Raw genomic sequence first — 26,236 nt, 5'->3', positions numbered from 1 at the left:
GAAATTAATATTTAAAAAAATGTTTGACGGGTTTGTCAATGACTTTCTGTCCCGTTCTGTTTACATTGTACATGCCAATAGCAGCCGACATAGCGGCGGGTTGCCAGAGTTGTCTGTTGTTGCTACAAAAACAAGGAATCATTTTGAGTTGAGAGCTAGCTAGCCAATCCATTACAGACCACTCAAAGAAAGACTTCCAGTTGAAGACTGGCTAACGTTAAATACTGTTGTAAAATTAATTAGCACCAAGATTAAGCTACATTTGAAACAAAGGTTGCATCCGAAAATCATGACTAACATACTAGCCTGTTTAGTAGGCCTAGGTTACAACAGTGAGATTAACGTGACATGCATAGAATACTATTTCCGGCAAGGAGGCTCTCAAGTGATGTAGTAATTACAAGCCACAACCCACCACAGTGACTTCCTGGTTGTTCCAATAAGGAAGTGCAAAAAATTTACACATATTACAATGTGCTGTTTTTCACAGCATAATTAAACCTGTTTCAGGCCTGGTACAAAAAACATTCTGGTGTGTATGTTTAGGACAACAATGAGGGGGGTTTTTATTTTATTGGACGTTAAAGTTTATGAATAATTAGGGGTGCAGCCATTTGAGTTCCAGAAGAAGGTTAAGGAACACACCATGTTAACGTTAGCTCTGTTATTTACAAACTACGTCAAAAAATTGGATTTTTATACAAATATACAACCAGCTTCCCAATGGTATGTAGAAAGAGGGTTATTGAAGCAGTGTTTTATCAGTGCTGGACTATGGAGATGTAGTTTACAAGCATGCATCTGCTTCCACCCTAAAACCCCTGGACTCAGTTGATCATTCAGCTCTGATATTCATTACAGGTGACTGCTTTAAAACTCATCACGGCAGCCTGTATGAAAAGGTTGGTTGGCCTTCTCTTTTAATGAGACGTTAGAAACACTGTTTTTATTTATTTTTAAAGCTCTTATTGGTAAAGACCCACCCTACATGTCAGCTATGCTGGACTAGAACACAGGGACCTATTGTACCCAGTCCAGTGAGCTGCTCCTCCTGAAGGTTCCCTGAGCTCACTCCAGTCTGGGAATGACTGCCTTTTCATATAGTCCCCTACCTCATGGAATGCTCTGCAGAGCAGTTTTAAAATGACTGCTCTTCCTACTTTTAGTTCATTTAAATCGATGATTACATATTTTTACACATCCCACTGTAACTGTTTTAGCTGAACTCTTTACTCTTTTAGTATTTCTTTCTATTTTAGTGTAGTATTTTATTTTTGTTTTTTGTTTTTAATCTGTTTTATTATGTCATCCTTGTAATTGTATTAATTGTGTGCTTGTCGCCACTTCAAATGAGGGAAACCTCAGTGTATCTCGAGCTGAAATAAAGGTAATTGATTGATTGATTGATTGTTATGCTAATTAAATAACCGCACTTGCACCATGACTTGACAATGGCACATACACTAGATGCTAATCTGGGCACCGGGAGGATTCGGGCCGTGAGGGTTGGTGTTTTACAGTCTATGAGCATGGTACTGTGTTGAATATCAGTTTAAATCATAGATCATAAATGCTGGCTTCCTGCACTTCACTCTCGGAGACGGTGTGTTTCCCACTGTACTGACACGGGATTGCCTGCACTCGACTTAGTGTAATCTCCACTTGTGACACAGAGTGCTGTGTGTGTCTACCCGCTAAAAAATCCCATTCAGTCATCAATGACTCCCGCTCCCTGAAAATAATCCCTGGCGGTGGAGCTAATATGGCTAATTCAGTGAACGCCAGCTAGACAGAAGTATCTCCCGCCCCCTAACGTCACATCAATGCCCTTTTTGGTAAGAGGAAACGAGGAGGAGTAAAAGTCCAATAAGATGGCGGCCCTCGTAGGCGGGTACGATTGGAACAAGTTCAGAGAACGGGCCCCGACGGGTATGCTACGTCCATTTTTTAATTGGTACGTCAGTGCGTCTGCAAAGATACAGCCTATTCTTTATTCACTTAAAAGACATTGAAACACTGAACGATAGTAGGCTATACATATTGAGTAAGCTAGTAGAACTATATCTAAGACTATAATCCAATTGTAAGCAGTTACAAGGTAAGTGCTTGTTGGTGTACAGTATGTCAGCAGCTGCAACGTCTCCTATGAAGACATTTTGCTGCAACTTTTATTTTAAAGTCATCCTGTATGCACTTCTACTTATAGGTACCCACAGGAGGACTGAGACATAGATTGATAAAGTAGCACTTGTATCTGGTTAACAACTAGCCTACATTAAAGTGTGTAATAAACCCTTTATTAAAAGAAAGCTTAAAAATACTAAATAGGGGGACTTTGAGTGAGTTGTTGTCATAGTAGTCCATACTGAAAACACATTATTATGTAATTAATTAGCCTACTGCCAAACACTGGTCATGAATATCTAATGTTGTAGATAAATATTTGTTTTCATGAGCTTTAAAAAGAGGATTTTAAACATGCACACTCAGTTGCCTAAACAGGTGGAGTAAAAGAAAACTGCTCAGGAAATAACCTTTACATATGCGGAACTCCGGCCTATTTCATCAATGATGTGAGCACATAATGCAAGTGTTTCTCAAACTTCAGACAGAAGAGCAAGTTTGGACAGTACTCGCTGCTAAAACCACTTCATCAGGAGCTTTTTGGTGTTCAGATTATCTCTCACTACATTAGACACTCAATTCCCACATTATATAAGCATAACCCTCTTACATTGATTGAACATTTGTATCGTGTTTTTTTTCTTCTTCACTTTCTGAAATAATTAGAGGATTATTTATTGGTCAGCATGAAGGCCTGAGCAGATACAAAACTTATTAAAATCCTCGTTATGCAACATCCCTGAATGAGCAGATCTGTGGTGAGAGCTTACAGAATGCTGCTTTCAAGTTTCTGGGTAAATTTATAGGAAATCAGCAGCGTCAAATTTTCAGCAGCAGTCAAGTCTTTTCTTAGAGGATAAGAGGAATGAGTAAAAAAATGACACCTCTGTACTATGTTGTAAACATTTTTGCATCCATTTGAATCCATTTCTGTAAACAGATACATGTGCTTGTGTTGAATATGATGGATCCCTTTATAGATGAAAAAGCTCCCAGTCAGCAGCCATAGAAAAAATTAATTTAAGAGTGAACTCGTGTTGTTTTTTTTTGCCTTGTCAGATATACGGCACTCTCTTAGATTAGATCTATTTGCACTAGCGTCCTGTATTACCCGTGTGCCTGGCTGGATTAAATATACTATGTGTGTGTGAGTGTGTGTGTGTGTGTTTTACTGTAATATTGCATATTAAGTATAATTCACGTGAAAAGCCTACATACAGTATCTCAGACGGCTGTGTGCATGTCTGTGTGTAACTGAGAATATGTGTAAATGTGTGTTCAGATATATATGTGTGTGTGTGTGTGTGTGTTTGGGGGGGGGGGTCGCTCCTCATTGGCTGAAATATTTTCTCTGGCAACTAGAAAACGTGATCCTGCCTGCAGAGGCACTGCAGTGTGTGCTGCAGCGAGAGAGAGCAAGGCGAGAGAAAGAGAGGGAGTGTGTGCGTGTGCGTGTGCGAGAGAGAGAGAGAGAGACACACACACACAGAGAGAGACAGAAGGGGGTGGGCAGGCAAAACAAGCCACATGCATAAGGAAGGAGCCAGAGGAACAGAGTGTGTGAGTGTGCATGTATGTGTGAAAACACTGCGCATGTGTGACTGCGAGGCGCACTGACTGGAGCAGACGGAGACAGAGAGAGAGGAGTAATGAACGACAACTGAGCTGAGGAGAGATAACAACAGAGGAGAGGGAAAGAAGGAGACGAGAGGTTTACCTGAAGACCGAAAGAGAGGGACGGGCAGAGAAGACAGGAAGGAAGACAAGAGGGGACGTTACACTCAGAGAACGCAGAAGCTCAGGTCACTGCACAGAATAAGCTGAATAATTTGAGAGGCTCACGCTAGAGTGATGGAGAAAGAGAGACCAGAAGGAGACGCTCAGCCACAGCGTGGAGGAGAAGGCTCAGGGGTGGGAGAGTGAAGGACAAAAGGTACCAGAGAGGAGAGGGGCAGAGGAACGAGGGATGCGGAGCTCGACGAAAGCAGCCCGAGACATGACGCATCCACCTTGCAACGGCTTCCTCCATCTTACATCTCCTCCATGTTCGACTCCCTCCCCTGCTGCTCTTCATTTATCCTGCTAGAATCAAACAGACAGGAGAGAGCCATCCTCCCTCTGGTGAAACATCCCCCTGAACAAAGAGACTGAGCGGTTTTATCTTCACAAACAGCATCAACAACGTCGACGGCAACAGCTGGAACAGGAGGCGAGAAAGGACTGGAACAAGAACAAGTGCGTAGGCAGACAGGTGAGAACGAGAAGATGGCTTAACATCTGAGATACTGAGCATTTTCTGTGCTCTTGTCTTCATATTCTCTAACTGTAAGATCGGTGAGGTGTGGCTCCTGTATGTGGGTTTCATACTAATGTTCTTTTCTTTCTAGCTCTCTGTGTGCAAGACAGAGGTGGTCTTTGCCTTCAGTTACTTTAAGCTGGGATTTACACGGTTGTTGCATCATTTTGCAGATACACATGATGCACGGATGGAGACTCACAGATATGCCCACAGATGCAGACTTATCTGCAGTGATCAGCGGTTAGAATCCACGAATAGACTGTAATGATGTGTCTAGGTCTAGGTGCAGATGATATCTTCAAGGTGTCATGTCTCCAGCGGTTATGACATTTGTCAGACCTCTGCACAGACAGACAGTGGGGGGCCCGGAGGAAGGGGAGGGAGGAGGGAGGTGATAGGTACAGGGGCAGGAACGGCCTGTTCTGTAGTTGTCAGCAGCATTTAAGGTATCTCCGTTCTGGCCATACATTGGCGCTGCAGTGAAAGCGCTGGGTACACCATGCTGCGATTACATAACTGCTGATCCCGAACACACCCCTCCTGCATGCTAAAGCCGCTCCATCTCGCACAGTAGCAAATATTTTGGCCGCTTCACCTCTACCTAACAGTTCCTCCTGAGTCTCGTCTCACGCAGCATCGACAATGCCTTCCACCTTAACCCTGTGCTGAGACAGCCTACTTAAAAGAAAAATCAATGGCCTTAATCAATCAAGCCACTGTTGTTATTGAAGAGCTGGACATTTGCTGACCCTTTCCCCTCATAAATCTTCCATCAGGTCTGTGTCAGGCAGAGCGATGATGCTTATTGCTTTTTAGTGTTCTGCCTGTGTACATCTCTGCCATGTTGCCGTGGGAGATACATAGACGAGAACAAAGAGCACTTGGCTGTAATGAATTGCGAGGCAAAATGGCCGATGTCTGCCATGAATGACAGCGAGCTGAATTATTAAAAACCACACCTCCCCACAAACTCACTAAGCACTTTCTGTCCATGCAAACATAAGACTGCCATCATAAAGTAGTCTGCGGAAGAACTGCATGTAATCACAGCTTGATGGATTGACTGTAAATATGTCATGATCTGAATCCTGGGAAAACATATCTAGATGTGTTTAAATCTTTGCATCTGAATAATGGATAACATCAACCTCCTGTATGTTATATGTGAAGGAAAATTCTGCATTCAGAAAATAATTGTAGGCAAAGGTCCACTAAGTATCTAATCAAGAAAGAATATACATTTGACTGTAACAAGCACAAAGAAAATACCAGGAACATAAAAAAAACAAAGCAAGACCTGTCACATGCATTTACACAGTACCATACTTAATATAGTTTTCAACGTGTAAAATATACCACACAAGTAAATCCTCCTGTATTTGAACCATTCACAATATCATGTTTTCCTGAGAGAAGCTGCAGCCAGCAAACATACAGTAAATCTGGGGATTTATCCTCAGATCACACTAAGGTCACGTAACATGTTATGCAATCAAAATACAAACATGATATCCCAGGCAGGTTTGGAGTAGAGATGTGAAGTGATGCTTTTTTACTGGCCGAGGCATGAATGTGGATACGCATCTCAACATAGCTGGCATACCTGACATACTGCTGGTATGTGGTGTGTTAGGGGCACAAAGACTCAGACCGTCTGTTCTGTCCAGGTCAGCGGACTGCTCGAAAAAATACATGGAGGGATGGATGGATGGCAAGAGGGAGAGATGGATAGATAGACACATTTTCATTGAGAGAAAAGGGAGGCAGACTGATGGGCAAGGTCTCTATGACTCATTGAGAACATGGTGCCCTTCTCGTGCGTGTGCGTGTGTGCGAAACAGACGAAGCAACACGGTGGGAGTGTGAGATGATAGGAATGTTCTTGGCGTAGCTCTCTTTTTCTCTCTCATCAGGTGTGGTCAGTTTAATCTGTAGCATGACTGATATACATATTTAAAAACATATTCCTTTTTAGAGGCTCATATCTGTTTGTTATCTGTTTGTTTGTGCCCACTGGAATGTAAGGGTGGTGCCGAGTACGTAACAAGGAGTCGTCCAAGGGTGAGGAGGTTCTGGGATATGTGTGTGTGAGACTTCATGGTGTGTATGCAGCTTCGTTTGTGTTTGATGCTATGAGGAATTCGCTGCTGAGACGAACTCCTCTGACATCTCTGTGGTCAGCTCTCCTCTTCCTCCTCTTGCCTGCGATGACGAGGTCAAATGCCTGCCATGATTTCATTAGTGTAATAATTCCTCTGCAGGGAGAGGATCCAGAGCAATGCGCGCACACACACACACACACACACACACACACACACACACACACACACACACACACACACACACACACACACACACACACACACACACACACACACACACACACACATACAAACACTGAATGTCAAGACTGTGGGAGAGCTGCAGCACAGTGGTAATATGGTGGCTGGGTTGGAGATGAGCTCCTTACATAATCAGAGAGGGCTCCGTCGATTAGCAAGAGGCTGCGCCAAAGCCAGCCCATCAGCGGGCAGCCCACATCAGTTATCAGCCCTTTTCATAACACTTTCACCAAATTAGAGGGTAATTTTAGCTGCTGCATCTCCCCCAGACTCAAAGGCTCCTCATGCAGCTTGGTTGCTTTATCAAGTCGAACCCTACACACAACCATGCAGACGTACTCTCACAAGTTGTTTATATCCACGTGTCTAGACATATAATATTTTTATTTTTAAAACAATAGCCCAACTGATACCCGATTATTGAGGCCAATACCAATAATGTTATGAGAAAAATTGTATTACTGAATATACGGATATAAAGTATTGGCTTCATTTCCGTACTGCGATTTCTTGTTATTTATTATTCACTCACATATACGCCAACAGATGTATCTGCAATAAGCTAAAACAGCAGATACATATGTGTTTATAGAAACGTGTGTACACTCTAGCTCTAACCGTTATTTGGTGTAGTCTGAATCAAATTTTTATAGAGCTGGGAAACATCCATATGATACTACAGTAAAGTATAGATACAGATGGAAATGGTGTATGATTAAAAATGGTTTGATGCTGCTATATCTGCGTTTAGATATTAATACCAACATGTTGTACTTTTGATAGAGTACTTTGATGATTATAAATGTTTTAACAGAATACTTTTTTGATTTAACAAAAGCCAAAGATATCGTGTTCAATGTTGACTGAGCAGCGGTTTGGCAGTTTTCTGTGTAGAGTTGTGTCTCATATAATGCATGACAGAGGAACAGTTCATTGTATTGAATATCAATCTGATTATTTTTATGGGATTTTTCCATTAGAACATTTGCCATTGGTCTTATATTAATAACAAACAATTATCATAATACTTTGATATCGGGGATAAAAGGTTGTCTTTTTACTTTTCTTAAAGGTTGAGTTATTAATGCATATTTTATAACATTTCTTCTTGCTGTTATTGCCTTCACCTGTAAGGCCATCATATACACATTCATGATGATCGTTTCTGAGTTTTTCTCGCATAAAGATCTTCTTAAAGCACCAAGTATCTTCCCCAAAATATATTTGAATCCGTATCAAATGTGCGTGAATGCATACTGCATGTGCAAGAGGATGAGAACGAAGCAGGCTATTTTGAGATAATGTTGCAGCACTGCATTGCTGGAGGAACACATTTGGTAAGATGGTGAGTGATTCTGGCTAACAGCTCTGTGTGTTCGAGTGTGGGGGTGTACACATATATCAACAGCTTCATTGAGAAAGGATAAAGGGGGAGAAACAAATGTCTGCCTGCTTGCCCAATATGACTGGCTGCATCACGTGGAAGTAATGGGCTAAAGCACTTCCGCCTGTGAGGTGCATCACTCTCAATCGGTGTGAATCTACAGCAGGGGTTGAGGGGGTGGGGGTGGGCAGGAAACCACTGAGAAGTGCATAGATAAACAAACCATAAATAGAAGCAGCACCGGTGCTGTGCTCCCTCTCCTCTTTCTTTATTTCTCTCTTTTCCTCCATGTAGGTCACCTCCTCTGCACAGTTTTTTTTCTCTCTAATGAATCATCACTATTGACAGCCGTGAAGAGAATAAAAGATGTGTCATCCTCCCTCCTCTGCTGGTTGGCAGCTATTGTTATGGTCAAGTTTAAAAGCTTCATCCGTACACTTGTTTCTTTTTCATAAACCCACACACAGTTTGATGACACAAAGCCTCCATGCAGAGTGTAACCTGTTCCCACTCATGTTAGAGTCGAACTGACGCAACTCACAAGATGCGACGGATTGCTGACAGGAAGCAGGAAGCATGACAAGAGCGGGCCGCAAAGTGTGTCACAATCACCTGCTCTGACCAAACGGGGTGGCGGACTTTTGCTTTTGATTACTTGTCGGTTGCATTTGCTGTTTTTGTGCAGTGTTGTTCTTTCCTTCTAGTCATGTCTGAAATTTAATTATATATTTATTATTGATGGTGTGGTGTTTAAATGTACTACATTCCAGTATATTGAGGTGTTTTTGTCCTCCTTATTTAGCTTACATAACAACACCATTGCTAACTATGACGTCAGTGTTACACATCTGATTAAATTAACGCCTCTGTGACAGCCTCGACAAAAACAAAACATAACAGGCATCATAGGAGTAGACTTAATAGCAATACGGTTGTATGGATTGCAGACTGTACAGGTGGCCTATAAACGGGATCTTCTCTTGTATCTGTATTCAAAATACTAGCGCTAAAATGTTTACTTGATCGACAGATCAACAGAAAATTGACAACAATTATATAGCCGATTATCATCAATTTGTTAATTATGACAAACATTGCAGCACACTTGGTTATTTTACTGGCCTGTGTCCAGACCTTTGAATCCACCCACTTCAGATGTCTGTGTGGTCCAGCATTGTGACATTAAACAGCAGTTTCCATTGAGCGCCAACTGCAGGATTAACATCGTTGGCAACTGCCATGTCTTCTCAATATTACCTTACATCGTAGTTTGTTTTAACCGCACTCCTCAACCAGCTCTGTATCTTTACAACATGGGCAGTACATGCAAAAACCCCACCGCTGAGTTCTGGGCATGCTCGCACAACAAGAGACTACCCATCTGCTACTCACTCCGATGCTTTTAAAACCAAAGCAAAACCAGTATGTAGCATAGCTATGCATCAGTGTAGGCATAAAATTAGGTTAGATTGAGACGGATACGTTGAAAATTTAATCCCCCACAGAAATCAGTTAGAGTGGAGAAAATTGCGGACTGAGGACAGAAACAGAGTGTAACAAGTTGACAATTCTGTTTGCTATCAAGCAATTATTTTACTGTTCACTGTGACAAAACAAGCTATTGGAAGACAAAGGCTATGGCACTTGACCATATTTGCTGCAGCTCTATAGACTAAACAATGAACTCTATATGAATCTAATTAAAATAACTAGCTTCTGTCCTAAAAAAAAAAAAAAGACGCACAGTAGGTGCCGCATTTGTTACACCACATATGAACAACAATCATCTGACTTTGTATTGTCTGTCTAGTCTAAAGAAAGGCGTACTCTCTGTGCTGTGCCCCAGAGCATGTGGCGACATGATAATGATCTCACTCTTTTAGAAAAACACAGCTGAGTCGAGGCCAGGATGCAAAGGTGACGGCCTCTGTCAACGGATAATCACAAAGAAACGGATCTTCAAACGGCTACAGTAGATAGCTTGGAGTTTGAAAACACTCAAATCAGTCATACATATAAATGTCAAAAGAGTATAATTATTTCACATTGAATATTATTTCTATAAAACACAATTAAAATGGCATATGCTTACATACCTATAATATACATATAAGAAAGAATTAAAAAAAATTGAGAAGCTGACCCTGTCCATTATATTCTGCTGTTAAATGTCATTCAAATTAACTACATTTTACAATGTGTTTATTCATCTATTTTATAAATCTCTTTACTGTTTCCACAGGTAGATGGATCAAAGGAATCCTGAGGACAAGTTAAGAGTCTGAGTCACTGAAAAAAGAGGAGACAAGCACAGAGGCATCCTTCAGACTGTTATCACTTCCTCTGGCCAGTTGGGAAGAATAATCTTCACTCCCACCTCTGAGGAATTCAGGAGCCTTGGAGCTTGAAGGAGTCATTCCAACAGCTTTCTGGAGCATTATAGTACACCTCCCCAAAAAAAAGACCACCTCCCTGTTTCTTATCAACAAGCTACTGAGAGGGTCACACAGGGTCACCTAACCAAACTGGACCAAGAGCGAAGAGAAACACTTTAGCTTATTATTTCTTTCTCACGAGTTCGAATCGATGTGTAACACACACGCAGCCAAAAACAGGAAGTTACTGTACGCGGGTGTTTAAGCGAGAACCGAGTGTACAAGCTAGTTTGAGATTTGAGTTTCCTTGGCAGGCCACAGGATATCGTTTAAGACAATACCTCTTTCTGAACTGCTTGAACTCAACTCACCCCCACGCTGTGAATGCAGAAATCCACCAACCTTTTGTGTACATATGTGAGCATCTGTGTGCACATGAGATTATTTATTAGTGTCATCACTGAGTGAGAACATATCTTTGTGCTAAAGTACTTAACTATCCTTGTGTGTCAATATACGTTTCTGCAAATAGCCATCAGAGACAGCACAGGAACATCAGCATAAAAACAACAAACAAAAAAAAATTACCTTTAAGTGGTCAACACTGGTCAGATACGTAAGCTGGACTTTTGAATCATCCCTACATATCAGCGGTGACAGAACAAGAGTTGCAGATTGCGGTGCTCTGGCTGAGCTCTTCTATCTGTCTTCCCCTCATAAAGACTCAGGCTGACAATAGCGCCCACCAGGCGGGGGGATCTCTGAGGGAAACATGGAGGCAACCATCCGTCCCCACGTTCCCTCGAATGGCTGACTTCAGAGCAAGAGCCTAATCTTTTTCCCTTTGCCCAGAACCAGGCAGGGGTTTTTCAGCGCTGATTAGAGCCACAACCCCTCTCTCTTCCACCTCCAAAAACGTGCGAATGTCCTGCCTCAGGCGGCAGCCCGTCACCATCCCCATGGACACCGTCAAGATCATCCAATCGGAGAAGTTCCCCAGAGAGTGCCCTGTGCCCGTCACCCAGCCGCGCTATGCCCCACCCCCCAGAGTGGCGTGGGACGGCGGAGGTGAGGGTGAAATCATCGTCAACCAAGCCTGCAGCGACCTGACCCTGGAGATCACAGCGTCTCCCCGGCCTATGGTGTCCCCCTCGGCCCCCGTGACGCGCAGGGAGCAGAGCTTCCTGGCGCAGCGCAAAACCAGTGCCAACGAGATCTGCTACCACCAGTTCCACTACAAGATGGAAGACGTCATAGTCAACCAGTACGTGCTGCGCTCCTCCTCCACCTCCTCCTCCACTTCCTCCTCCTCCTCCTCGGGCCCCGTCATGCCCTGCGAGCCCCTGGACTGCCCCACCTGCGGCCACACCTACAACTTTGCGGGAAAGCGTCCGCGCATCCTCTCCTGCCTGCACTCGGTGTGTGAGGAGTGCCTGCAGATCCTCTACGAGTCCTGTCCCAAGTACAAGTTCATCTCGTGCCCCACGTGCAGGCGTGAGACAGTGCTGTTCACTGACTATGGCCTGGCTGCTCTGGCCATCAACACCAGCATCCTGAGCCGCTTGCCCTCTGACCCCAACGGGCCGGTGCAGTGGGGCGGGGACGCGGACCGCAGCTGCTACCAGACTGTGCGCCAATACTGCCAGTCAGCCTGCACCTGCCAGATCGCCAACCCCTTGTCCTCCTGTGGCATCATGTAGACAAGGGGGGGACGCCGCAGGCATGACTTGACGCTGCCCCAGCCACCCCCCACAAGTCTTTTTCGTCTATAAGCTCTACCCTTTCTGCCAATCCCCTCTCTCACACACACATTCAGTAAATAAATCCCTCCACAGATGTTATCTCTATATATTTAATAGCACAGATGGATGCTATGTGGGACTAATGGATGCTGATGGTTCAATAAATAGTAAATAAATGTATTTTATGTATGGACTGGAATCCTATTCACCCTCTCTCGTTTGGTTGGACGTGTTTGTCATTGACATCTCTTTACATGGGAATGCCAGGGGAGGTCTATCCCCCCAACCTAGGTGAATAAAGATTAAATAAACGATAAAAGTAACTCTGTGTGGCCTGCGCTTGTTATCTGTCAAGCTACAGAAATGATGCAGAATCATGGGTTTTCTAATTTCTTACTCAGACTAGTGCACTATGAACTATGAAGCTGGATGTGTGATGTTTTTCCCTGAATAAGGGGAGAGTTAATGGATTATGGTATTTAGTGGGTTTTCTGTACGGTTTAAGCAGGGTTTAAATGGTGTGATGAAATGTACCAAAACCATGACGGCCCTCTACCCTATTTTTTGCAATTGAGATGAAAATCTTGAAATGGCTTTGATGCTTCAAAAGTGAAGGTTGTCTCCAGGTTCAAAGTCAGTAATACTGTATTTTACCCTTTATATAAAAAAAACTTTAAAGATCCCTTAATTCAACCAATTGATTTATTCATTCATCTACTCCAAACTGACACACTCACTGAATATGTTTCATCAGGAATTTTGCTCAGTGATTAAATGTTTAAGTCGGGTTGGAAGCAAAAATACACAACAAACACTGATCCAGTTTTTCAGCTACATTAAAGAGCATATCATTGTAAATTGATTATATTTTTGTATTTGAACTGTTGGTCAGACAAAGCAAGCTAATTAGGACTTCGTGTTTACCTCTTTCACACCTTGTGAAAGGTGCAGTTTTCTAGACATTTTATAGAATAAATGATTAATAAGATGTTATTAGAAAGGCCTACGAGGTGAAGTCATATCAGTTTGTTTGTATTGTTTTTTCATATGTAGATGTGCAGCATTTGATCAGTATAAAGCATGTTTCTCTTATGTTGCAGGCAAACAAAATGAATAAGAATTTCAGGGAGATATATTTTCATTAAACTTATATTGCAATACTATACAGTGCCTACCAGTATTGTTCACTGATTGGCAACTTATTATTATTATACAGATACGAGTTTGATGTTTTTTAAATCAAGCTTTGTAGTGCTACGAGGTTACATGACAGAGAAATCCCCACAGTTTTATATAAAATCATATTTATCAGTATAAAAAAAGGCAAGTATACAGCAGACAATAAATAAACACGGCAGGTTGCTACATCACATGGGCTGAATAGGAAGTAAGTCTGAAAGCGAGGACAGTGCTCAGACCTTTTGAAGAAAAGCTTGTTCCTCTTAAGAACTGAGAGCAAAATGTTTAACCATCATGACAGACACACTGTGGTCCATTTACACAGGCAGGGTTTTCCTCCTCCTCCTGAACAGCTGGCTCAGCCGTCGTCGGGCCGAGTTTTTCTCAGATGACTGCATCTGTTGGCTGTACAGATAAATTCATCATTAATTCATCACACAGGGCCAAAGCAAGCTGGATGCCACAGTTTCATGAAAAAGGGACAAAATGCTCAGGAAGAATAGAAGACTGCAGACTGAAAATCAACTCCCACCAACAGAAAACCTCTGCATCTACTGTGCATTAGCTCTGGACCACTGCGTCAGCGTGGCCGGCTGCCATGTTGGAGCAGCACACACATTTCCTCAGAGCATCATGCATCATGTGAGATTAATAATACTGCTCCCCTACCCACTTAGAAGTTACAGCTATAAAGGCAATTTCTCACCCCTTTGTATCTCTCGCTGCTCTCGTGAAAGATCCAAATTTTAACTTCCAGTTCCTGTTGGTGTTATTCGTCTCCTCTTTTTCACACTCCTGAAAAGACACAATCAAATACTTGAAAATCATAGAATATCATGAGGGGGAAACATATGTCTATGAATACTCACGATAACACAATTCACATGACATACTGCATTTATTCTTTAGAAGTGTTTATTGCTTAAATATAAATGATGTTTTGTATATGAGTGTATTCTACCTGTTTTTCATACTCTTCCTCTGCCTCCTCCAGCAGGTCATCTGCACACAGATGCTGCCCTCTAGTGTAGTCTGCATTCACCCTTCCTGCACCAGGCACACACGCAAGGATATAGCCGCAGTTTACACAATGCATATTTATTTTGAGACTGGCAATTGAACATACAAAACCACTATAGGTGAAAATGCAAAGGAACAGGTGGTCTATGACTCACGTAAATGCAGCGTTGAAAGATCTGTGTCTGAAGCCGACCTCTGCCGAAAATGTGTGTGAGAATTATCTTTACTCCGCTCACTGGCGCTTTGCCTACACACTTTCACACTTTCTGTATTTTCAAGACTTGGGCAAAAGGAGAGGTCCTCCTCAGCAGCTTTAGAGTCACTCTGACAGGTGTTGAGAGCCTGAAAGAGAGTCAAGTGATGGGAGAAACAATGTTATTAATTCATATGAACCCTCAGGCTGTGAGGAGACATCTTGTCATCGCCAGCTTGACAAGTGCAGGTCCTGTTTATAAAACACAGTGCGTTGGGGAAACGGTGACAACAACTTAATTGTTTTTTGCAAAGATGTGATACATGAATGTGTTCACCTGGCTCACTGCCACGTCTTGATGCTCCCGCAGGGCATCCATCTCCATCTGTAACGCTCGGCTGTGCATCTGTTGTCTGGCAATCTCTTCTAACATTTGGCAAACCTGCTCCAAGTAGTAGAGCCCAGGACTCAGTCCTTTCCTCTCCTCCACGACAAGGTCCTGCACAGATCATTAAGCAAGAAAAAAAATAACCTTGTAGGCTCCAATAACACAATGTATACAAGTTCAGTCAACTTAAAAGTTACACTTCTCTGCTGCGCTTCAAACCTTCTGCAAATGTTCGAGAAATCCGTCAAAATACACTTGTAGAAGCAACTGTATTTTTGCCGGATTTCTCGATGATGGTAACCCAAGATTTGTGAAAACTCTCAACGCCCAACGACCTAACCTCAACCCGTATATACAGTATATCTATTATGTTTCAAGGTCAATGCCTAACCTCAACCATCATCATCAGGGCAAAGTAGTCCGAACTGAAGTATCTTAACATTTACCAGATGGATTGACATGCACGCACATTCATGATGCTCAGTCGATGAACCCTAATGACTTTGGTGACCCCCTGACTTTTCCTCTAGCGCCGCCAGCAGGTAGACATTTCAGCCATCACAATTTCTGTTGGATGTACAATCATGAAATTCTCTCTTTCTTCCTCCCCAACCGGTCAAGACAGATGTCCGTCCTCCACAGAGCTGGGTCTGTCTGACGTTCCTGCCTGTTATAGGGAAGGTTTTCATTGCCACCGTACTCTACGGGGGAATTGTTGGGTCTGTGTTTATCATAAATAAGTCATAGAGTGTGGTCTTTACCTACTCTGTAAAGTGTCCTGAGATAACTTTTCCTATGAATTGACACTATAAATAAAATTGAATTGAATTGAATTGAATCAAATTGAAATAGTTATACATAAGTTCATGTCCACCTCAGGATGAATTTCAATAATTTCTGTTTAGCAAAGCAGAGCATTTAGCTCACAGAGCATGAGTATGGCTGTAGATTGTTTGTCTTAATGATTAACAGAATCTGGTCTGCAACTAAAGATTATTTTTTTGTGTCAATGAATGTATTTATTATTTTATTATCAATTGTGTACAAAGTGTCAGGGGGAAAAGAAAAAGAAACATCCATTACAGGAAGCTGTCTTGAAATTGAACATTTTGTCAGACCAACAGTCCAGACCTCAAAGATATTCAATTTATAATTTGAATCATGACAGTAGCCGACTGAATTACAATAAGTACATAATTGGGAAATTATGTCTACTTAGTATTAAATGTCTCCTCAGTGATGCATTAGTACATGCCTTAGTACAAGGAAACAGAGTGCACGGACACACCTTAAGTCTAAAGACACTTTGAAGACGTAATTAGATATGAAATCGCACAGTTAATCCCGTCATTTCCACACCTCTGTGTGCTGTCAGAATTCATTGATTTTCACACTGAGGACACTAACTCGTGGTACATGTGAAGAGGGACATATCCTATGTTGGTTTACATTGTTGGTCAAAATAAAACACATTTTTCCATCATTTTTTCAACGGCATGTCTGTTTCTTTTAGCAAAAACCCCACGGACTGCTCAGCTTCCTCATAGACTGTATGAGCTTCCCCAACATGTCTCCACCAATTCCTCTTGTGCCTGTGGGCGTGAAGTCACCTGGGCAGACTGGTTTACGATCCCTTGCACCGCAGACAGACTCCTGACATGTTGCATGAAAGAGATCCAGTATGAGTAATGACATGCCTGTCCTACTTATAATGTGTGTTGTCACCCTTTAACTAAGGTAAAAGTAGACACATTGTCACCAGCTTGTTACACTTCCGAGACTTTCTTTGAGGCTTTCCTTTCACAATTACAAGCCTGCGTTCAGCAAGACCGTACATGTTACTGCAAAACTTATGTCATCCTGAAACTACTCCCAAAAAAAGAAAAGAAATTAGAAACAGTATAAGCTTATTTTGTCATTCTTAATGATGCTGCTATAGGCCTAGTCTGCCGGGGGATACTCCTGTTGCTGATACTCTGAGCTTTTATCCTGTCTGTCTGTATCGTTCATGTCTCATCAATACATGTAACTAATTCAACTCCATGTTTGCCACCATAATTATTATCATTGCCATGTTCTGTCACTCTAGCTGTGCCTGTTTGTTGCTGTTCTGTTGTATTAACTGCCATAACTTGTAAGTCATATTCACATTGCTTTAGCTATCACTACAGTCACTGTTACTTTGTGGTTGCTTGCATCTCTGGAAGTGTGTCTGTCTGTCTGTCTTTGTGTCTGCCTTTGTCTCTCTCTGTACATCTGCCCGTCTTTTCTCTCTTTCTCTCTCCTTTTCTTCCTCCCCAACCGGTCAAGACAGATGGCCGTCCTCCACAGAGCAGGGTCTGTCCGACGTTCCTGCCTGTTATAGGGAAGGTTTTCGTTGCCACCGTACTCTATGGAGGAATTGTTGGGTCTATGTAAATCATAAATAAGTCATAGAGTGTGGTCTTTACCAACTCTGTAAAGTGTCCTGAGATAACTTTTGTTATGATTTGGCACTATAAATAAAATTGAATTGAATTGAAATAAAAGTGTTTTTATGCCTTCTGTTTCCCCCCCCCAAAAAAACTAAATCCTTAGAAATCTTGGAAAGTAATTAAGTACACATACTCAAGTACTTTGAAGAATTTGTATTTGACAATTTAATTTTATGTTTACACTTCTACACCATGACATTTTGGAGGCAGATATTACACTTTGTACTTCTCTTCACTTATCTGACAGCTTTAGTTACTTTATAAAAAAAGGTTTTTGCAAACAAAACATATGAAGAGTGTCAAATATCAAATATGATGCTTTGTTACCAATTAAACTACTGTACCTAACAAAATATGTTGTGAAATGAATGATAGAACAATTTATGGAAAACTATTAAGATCGTTTTTTTCCCTTGTTATAATTTTAATGTATTTTTAGAGGTTTAGACCTGGATTTGATTGTAGAAAACACATTACGTCACTTTGGGCCCTTGGTAATTGTGAAAGCTTTGCTCACTGTTTTACAAATGGACAAAAAATAGTCAGCAGATAAATACATGAGAAAAATCACAAGCGGCAGTCTCATACGAAATGGTTTAAACTGATCTCCGTTAAGTCCTGCTTTTACATTAATGCATGCGTAATAATGATCTAATGATACAATACATGATAGTACAGTCACAGGGGACTTTTACTTTGATACTTTAAGCACATTCTTCTGATTATACTTGAGTAACATTTATAACAGAGTCATTTTACTGTGTGGCATTAGTTCTTAAGTACTATTAAGTGAAATCTTCCTCCACCACTTCAGTTTGGTTTGTGATATAAACAGCATCTCACCTCTAATCTTGTCTGAGCTGGCAGCTTGTCTATCATAGACCTCGGCCTTCTGCACATGTGTGACGTTTGCCTCGTGTGCGCTGATGGGTTGATCGTCCTCCTTGGACCAAAACTCTCTGACCTTTGACTTCTCACTAACTCAGACGCTTGAGGTCGTCGCCTGAGCACCTCATCCACTGTGAGGGGCTCTCGTTTGTTCTTCAGTCGTTGCGAGCCAGTCTTCTGTAGTGCTTGTTCTACTTTTAAGTGCAAGGCTGTGGATCTCTCCTGAGCTCTGCTGGGGCTGAGGCGCTGGAAAGAGGACGTCTCAGGAGAGGACAGGACTGGAGACTGTGAGGTCGAGGCTGGAGTGAGTCTGTCGACTTCTCTTTCTGGTGCAAATGTGTCAATTTCAGCGTTATCTGCTGAGACAGAGGACGGTGTAGCAGGGAAGGACGTGACAGAGCTGGCTGTCTCCACTCCAGAGTCCACGGATTCTGAGCGCAGGTTTGTCCCCGCGTCGGAGGAAGGTGTAGGGGGGTCTTCATCATTATTTCCAAGCCACGCTGAGTCCAAACACTGGTCTTCCTCAGTTACCCAAGCCTCCATGAGGTTCCCAAAGCTCCTGTATAGATTCATCCCCCCCTCTGTCCCTCACACCTCGGCTTCTGAACTGCAGTAGGAGAATGAGTCCGTACGGCCCACGCAGTCATGAGCCGAGGTGAACTGGTGAAGTAGAATTCAAAACATCCACTCTGATCCGCCTCCGGTTCCTTCACCACGCCTCTCCCCATCATCTGTCCTGTCACAGCGCGGGGCTGCGTGTTCATACCTGCGCCTTCCTGTCACTAAATCCTGGAAGTGTGACTCATCTGCACCGCTGTTTGAAATGTTTGATTTGTTCCCACACCTGCGAGAAATCCAAGACATAACAAGAACAAGCTATGACATGGATACATATTTAACCTGTGTCTTCACTCACACACAATTCAATAGACATACACTTCAGTTATATGGTGCTTTTCAGAGATGCTGCAAGGGAGTAAAAACAAAGGAAAAATGACAAGAAAAAGTCTCAGCGCAGTCATTCAAATGTTTCCCTTTCTTTCTTTCTTTCTTTCTTTCTTTCTTTAATAACTACATTTAAGGCAAGGTAAGTTTATTTTATAGCACAATTCAACGACAAGGTAATGCAAAGTGATTTATATAAAGTATTAAAAGCATTGGAAAGACACATAAAATGACATTTTAATAAACAATAAAACTTGATTTTTACATCAGCTTGAGATGGAGACAAAACTCACTTGACTTCCTCATGACCTACATACCTTAAACCTAACTCATTCATTCATAGGTGAGCAAGTATATTAGAAAGGTAACGTGATATGTTAAAATTCCTGAGTGGATATGCAGCATTATGGTATGTGTGTGATGCTGAAGAAGGAAACGCTGTTTCGTCATTTCAACAAAACCCAGATTTATCTGCGAGCGCAGGAATGTGTAGAGTGGACACTCCGCAGATATGATCTGCATTCCCCAGATGAAAAGTGGCCGCATCTGATCAGACACACGAGATCATTCACAAAAGGGTGGTTTTGAGTCAGTGCCCACAGTCACAGCTGCTGATGTCCTGTCATGAATGTTAATGCTATTTTATTTTTCTATTTGACTTTTGTTTCTGTATTTTTCCCCACACACACACACACACACACACACATACACACACTCACACACACACACACACACGCACACACGCACACACACACACACACACACACACACACACACACACACACACACACACACACACACATACACACACACACACACACACGCACACACGCACACACACACACACACACACACACACACACTCACACACACACGCACACACGCACACACACACACACACACACTCACACACACACACACACACACACACACACACACACACACACACTCACACTATCATTCTACCTGTGATACTTAAACCACAAAGATAAGTCTTGTTTTTCTGTGCTGTTGCACCAAATGTATCCCCGTTCAACCAACATATGATTTACCTCGTCCCACTGAATATAAATACATAAATTACTGTCCTTCATTGTTCGCTGTGGTGTTTATCTGCCACTCTGTTAAACATGATTTCAAGTCTGTCTTAATTGTATTACACACATGCTCATATCAAAGCTAATAATCTGTCATAATCACATAATCTGTGTTTTTTATCTGTAACTAAAATAAATATAGTTGATGTTTTATGGGGTTTTTAGACTGCATCTAAATACTTGTGTGAATAAATAGATACATTAAGTGGTGAGTATTTCCACTCAGCATTTCATTCCAAGTGCAGAGGGCTTTCCTTTCAGTATTTCCCTTCATGTATGTTGAGAGGAAATTTAAAAGAAATGTAACTGAACAGTTTGGCAAATAATGAATGTATGTTTAATGTAATTCAAATTAAAGCACTTTGGAGGAAGGTGAGTGGGCTTGATATATAGGCCTTTGTAATCATTTATTTAATTATCTATTTATTTATTCCTTCCTTCGTTCATTTATTTATGTTTACTCAGATAATTGTATTTATTTATTGTTGTCACTGACTTCTGTATTTCTAAAACACTTTATATTGAAATGTCTTGTGCTGTGGTCAGTGAAAACACCCCCCCCCCCCCCCCCCCCCCGCTGCCATTAGAAAAGAACATCGCTAGGGGTCGTTGCTGAGCATTTCTTAAGAATACCTATTTATGTATCTATTTTAAGAGTCACTTAATACCAATACCAACCCCCACGCTCCCTTTTAACACTACAGCAGCGGAGTACACTGATGTTTAGTGCTTAGTCAGTCTGTCACACAGTAGGCCACTCAAAGTGAGAACAGCAGCTCCCCTGGTAACTCCGGGAGCCTTTTCAAGGAGGAAATGTAGCCAACGCATCAACAAAACTATAAGTCCGAGTACAGTAGTAGGCATAGTTGACCAAAACATGCCAAAAAGTGATGAAAGGGTAACAGCACAACATTTAGATCACAATCACTTTTCATTTAAAGTTCTGTTACGCTTTCTACTATGTAGGCTGCATTATAAAAACGATGTTATTTTTGTCCCTGCAGAAACGGTTTCGGTGCACGCCTCAGTTTATTGACACTGAGCTCCATCAGTGTTTGTGTCTGATTCTCTGTAGCAACCAGCAAACACCGCGCGCGCTCAGGAGGACAACCCGCTCCAGCCTTAGACAGGACCAACATGGAGAAATATGCCCCTAAATTCAGCAAAGTTCTGCTGACACCTGATCCACACTATATACCGGGGTAAGTAGGACATATGTCTCCTGACACTAGATTCGGCGAGAAATAACCTTTAAATACTAAAGATAAAATATTATGTGTAGCATAACCGGCTCCTTATTACTGTTCAGTTATTATAAGAACATGTCAAATATAATGCAATCCTAAAATAAAGTGAGTTTGTTTATTTTATTAAAGTTTTGTCAGAGTGCTGTTAAATCTAGGCTGTGTGATATTTTGTGCAGCCGTATTTACTGGTGACATTATTAATGCGTTCTGCATTATTCAGTAGGGTGTTCCTGTTCATTTGTCCACCAGAAAATGTGTTAAATCTGTTAAATTGATATCATAAAATTTCCTAAATCATAATAATAATAATAATAATGATGATACACTTCATTATATATATATATAGCTTCTCCCATAACATGAACTGCAGCTCAAAGTGCTTTACAAAAACACAGGTAGGCAAAAGCAATTCAATAATTTTATTTTTAATAAATGAATGAATTAGGATAATAGGCTATCAGCAAAAAAAATACTTTAATATATAAAAAGCCACCAAAAGTAGTGAACCATAAAATAAATATGAAGTAACAACAATGATATTACAGAAGTAAAATTAATAATCATAATAAAAATATATATTGTTTCCAACTGAAAAGCTGCTGCTGAGGCACAGTTGACGCCAGAGTTTGCATTTACCCCGGACTACCTATTGTGTTCAGGTATGCAGGATATTGCCCACAGCTCAAGTACAATATGGGGAAGTCTTACGGCCAGCTCACATCCGAGCTGCTGACCAGTCCCGAGGTGAAACACTCCAATCATCTGGTCCTCCACACGGGACACGTCCCCTCCACAGACAGACGGTGTGTCACACTGAGCAGCGTCCCTGACAGTAACTTGAAGATACCAGGATACACAGGTAGGTATCGCACACTAACACACAGTGACAGCAGAGTAACCGAACACCTCATGGGCACTTATTTCTTATAAGGGACAACATTTGGCAACTTTTAAAGCAACAAGATGTTAAAGACTTAGTCATGATGAATAATAATGAAATGGCAATCAGCAGTATGTACCTGCCTGTATGTATTACCTTTAAATCTGGCAATACTCCTTTAAATATGTGAGCTTTCACAGCACAACAACATGAGACCATGAGAATAATTGTATCCTCTTGCTAAATTATTAAGTATAAGTGACCAGTTAAGTGGAACAGTGTTGAAAATCAAGATAGCATACACCAGACAGCCATATTTGTAGCAACTTTTGCACAATTCATTTCAAAGTTAAGTCCTTTTTTCCATGCGTTTACTTTGCTTGCACACATATTTTTGAAGAGGGTGGGCGACAGAAAGAGATAGAAACTGATCAAGTAAAACTAAAACTATCTTGATGGCTAGACACTACAAGAAATGTGGCTCAACCGATCCTTTTAAATGCACTTGTTGCTGTTTTAGGCTTCATTCCGAAGAGTCAGAACTACTTTGCCTGCAGCTACTCTGAAACATGTCGTAAAGCGTTGTCTGAGTTTTACCAGGACAGGCGAGTGAGGACCCGCCGGCAATCAACAGACCTGGCAGATGATGTAAACTACACCAACCAACAGTTTGAAGTAACTCTCTCTCTCTCTCTCTCTTACACCAACATGCTCTCTCTCTACCAGTCCCTCCCTCAGTCTACACACACACTCATACAGTACCAGTCAAACGCTTGGACATGCTTTCTCATTCACTTGAATGGGACATTCGGTTGAGACAGCACCTCTGAATAGCTTCACTCTTGTTTAATTATCCATAGTGGGACTCCAGTGTCAGTTCACTGAAATGTAATCCACCCAGAGAAAGACTGAGAGGCAGAACTGGTTAGCTTTACAGAAGAAGCAAACTAAAGATTTGCAACATATGTCTCAGAGATCCACATACATGGACCTTTTTAGATCATTGAAAGGAATATCAGCAGTGTAATTGGTTTTCTTATGGCACTTACTGATGTAATTTATACTGCAACAGATTTAGATTAAATTCCAAAGATTCCACAATATAATCTTTGTTTGAATGATTTCTGAGCGATGCATATTTTAATGGTTCTCTGTTATCATTTGGCCCAGAGACCAAGACCCCCCTTGACAGCAATCTCCAACAAAGTAATCACCTACAGACCCTTGAAGTCCTTCACTCCTTCTGGAAAACCATACTCCATGGATGATGATAACCCGCACAAGTACTTCATCTCAGGTTCAACTGAGCACTTTAACAGTTGTTTCCAGTCAAATGCATTAAACCTGCAAAAATAGACTTTATTTTGGCATCTTTGAGGTAGAGTAAATGAGCTGTGAACATAACAATCAACTTTTAAGTTGATATGGCAAACAGATACCTATTTACACATTTACATGAGCATGCGGTTGGAGACATACTGTATTTCACTCTGCTTTCATCTCATTTTTATCTCCACTCACTCATGAGGGAACTGTTCGGCTCTTTAGCTGCTAAATGCTCCAATATGTTTACCAGCGTGTCACTAACTTTTTCTGTCCGCAGTTGGTGCCCAGCAGATAGCATGTACGGTCAGATTTGGAAAATTTTCTGCTGCGGTGGCCAAAAATCACACTATGAGAGCAATGAGCGGACAAATATAGAAAGTTATGGGCTGAACTGAAAGATGCTGAAATGCTCCGAAGAGCTGAAATTAACTGTTGGTCTAATGATAATTCTCTTTGGGTCAGTCACCACAAATAACCCCTTTCTTATTAAAACCATTGTTGATGTAAAAAATATTGAACATTTTAAGCGTGGACTGTATAAAACATGGATGTTGTCTTTGTGACATCATCCATAGGTTTCTGAAGAGCCATTGTGTAGCTCATTATGGGCAGCTCCAGCCATCGCCATCTTTGCAACTGACTCCTCCTGCTTCCGGTTAATCCAAACATGAGCAAAGAGTGTTGGTGGAGCTGAGATGGGTTGAATGAAGCTTGGTTGCTGAAGGACACTCAAAGCAACCACTCATTTAATTATACATAACTTTAAAACTTAATATAATTAAAATGGGTGGCAAATTAGCCATAGAGACCAAAACAGTTTTATGTTCCAGACTTAAAAGATGTTTGATTATGGTGTGAAATTGGGCATTTTAGGGTCTATGGAGATTGACTCGCCTCAAGTGGCCATTTGAGGAAGTGCAGTTTTTGGCACTTACATGTTGACTTTATTTTTCAGCCTCAGAGGTTACCGCTTGCTTTAAAGCTGCATTAATCACCTTGATACACCAAAGCAAGATGACAGACACAGCCCTGAAATATGACTGACTTGTGACTTATTGTTATGGCTAACATTTTATGAAACACTTAACATGTCAATCATGCAGAGACCAACAGTATCAAAGCATTTCTGGCCTGATAAATACAGTAAGTAAGAAAAAATACCTGGTTCTTTAGCTGCTAGATATTTGACTTTACAGGTATTGTTAAATATGTATGTCTGCTATTTGGTACAGAGCAGTGAGTTTACAGTGGCTTTTTAGAGCATTTTTGTTGGAAACAGCCGCTTGCAGTGGCTGGAAATGCAACCATGTGGAATGCAAAAACATATATATACAATATTGATAGTGGTTTTATATTAAATTTATCTTGCATACCATGCCAAATATTTCCTACAGTACTCAAGTAGCTCACTGAGTGGTGTCTTTTTACAGGTTTTACAGGTCATGTGCCAAAATCCCGCTTCCTCATTGGCAAAGGTTTCCCTGTCACGACCAACCAGGCACTGATCCAGTTTGGGAAGCAGCAGTGGACTGACCCCACGTCCCAAGAGTTCCCAGTGAGGAATAAAAGTACAATAACTCCCATGCCCACTATCTATCCATCAAACAGGAGTGTGGTGCCGTCATTCACAGGACACATCCCAGGTAAGTGTCAGTGTAAGCAATAAATTTCACACTACAAGGAAAAAGTTACATCAAGTTCTAGCATTTCTAACTCTACACGATCCCACAGGATACCAGTTCATGTATGGACATACCTTCGGCCAACTTTCTCAGAATGCACTGGAAAAGAGCGGCATCAAGAAGATCCGTCAGGCAAAGTCATAAAAACATATTACATTTTGATAAAATGATCATTACAGGCAAGGTGAACATGAAGGAACTAATCAGAAAAGAATCACATTTTCATGAAAACTATTTGTGCTTGATTGCAAAAATATGTGGCATGTGAATAAACATTTGTACTGTTTACTGTTGGCATACAAGAAGACGTCTTTATTGACAGACTTTGATTGTCACTGCATTAAAGGAAGCATTCAGAGGTTGAGAGAAATGACGCTGGGTGAAATGATTCCACAGACTTCACATTATTGCAGTACATTAAAGAAAACAAAAACATCTTCTGTTCTTTCCTACCTTAACCACCAATCTATCAAAATATACCCGACACATTTAAGTACCTGAAACAGCCACAAGATGGCTCATAGTTGTGCAACTCAACAAACTTCACTGGAAGACATAATACTTTATATATCAAACAATTCTACACACTTAAAATTCCAGTGCCAGAAAATGTCCAAACCTAACTAAAACATTAACAGGGAGTTAAGAGAC

At 41.4% G+C, this 26,236-nt stretch overlaps 3 protein-coding genes across 3 annotated transcripts; 2 read left to right on the top strand and 1 right to left on the bottom strand.

Moving 5' to 3' along the window:
* Positions 1 to 3,678: 3,678 nt before the first annotated feature.
* On the top strand, positions 3,679 to 12,481 carry rnf208 (ring finger protein 208). The gene is made up of 2 exons (XM_083929940.1): positions 3,679 to 4,375; positions 10,392 to 12,481. Exon 2 carries the CDS (start codon positions 11,448 to 11,450, stop codon positions 12,222 to 12,224), a length of 777 nt encoding a protein of 258 aa, XP_083786066.1. The 5' UTR covers positions 3,679 to 4,375; positions 10,392 to 11,447; the 3' UTR covers positions 12,225 to 12,481.
* Positions 12,482 to 13,033: 552 nt separating this feature from the next.
* Positions 13,034 to 19,057, bottom strand: LOC310958863 (uncharacterized protein). Its single transcript, XM_083929998.1, has 6 exons — positions 18,364 to 19,057; positions 14,996 to 15,157; positions 14,621 to 14,807; positions 14,407 to 14,492; positions 14,152 to 14,240; positions 13,034 to 13,850 (listed from the first exon to the last, which is right to left on the bottom strand). The coding sequence occupies exons 1-6, from the start codon at positions 18,979 to 18,981 to the stop codon at positions 13,763 to 13,765; spliced, it is 1,230 nt and encodes a 409-aa protein (XP_083786124.1). The 5' UTR covers positions 18,982 to 19,057; the 3' UTR covers positions 13,034 to 13,762.
* Positions 19,058 to 21,566: 2,509 nt separating this feature from the next.
* On the top strand, positions 21,567 to 25,770 carry cimip2b (ciliary microtubule inner protein 2B). Its single transcript, XM_083929263.1, has 6 exons — positions 21,567 to 21,652; positions 22,357 to 22,556; positions 23,098 to 23,252; positions 23,748 to 23,874; positions 25,334 to 25,546; positions 25,635 to 25,770. The coding sequence occupies exons 1-6, from the start codon at positions 21,588 to 21,590 to the stop codon at positions 25,727 to 25,729; spliced, it is 855 nt and encodes a 284-aa protein (XP_083785389.1). The 5' UTR covers positions 21,567 to 21,587; the 3' UTR covers positions 25,730 to 25,770.
* The last annotated feature ends 466 nt before the right edge of the window (positions 25,771 to 26,236 follow it).

This window comes from Echiichthys vipera (assembly GCF_963691815.1).
Source record: "Echiichthys vipera genome assembly, chromosome: 16".
Lineage (NCBI taxonomy): Eukaryota > Metazoa > Chordata > Actinopteri > Perciformes > Trachinidae > Echiichthys > Echiichthys vipera.
This window is presented reverse-complemented; position numbering and strand designations above follow the sequence as displayed.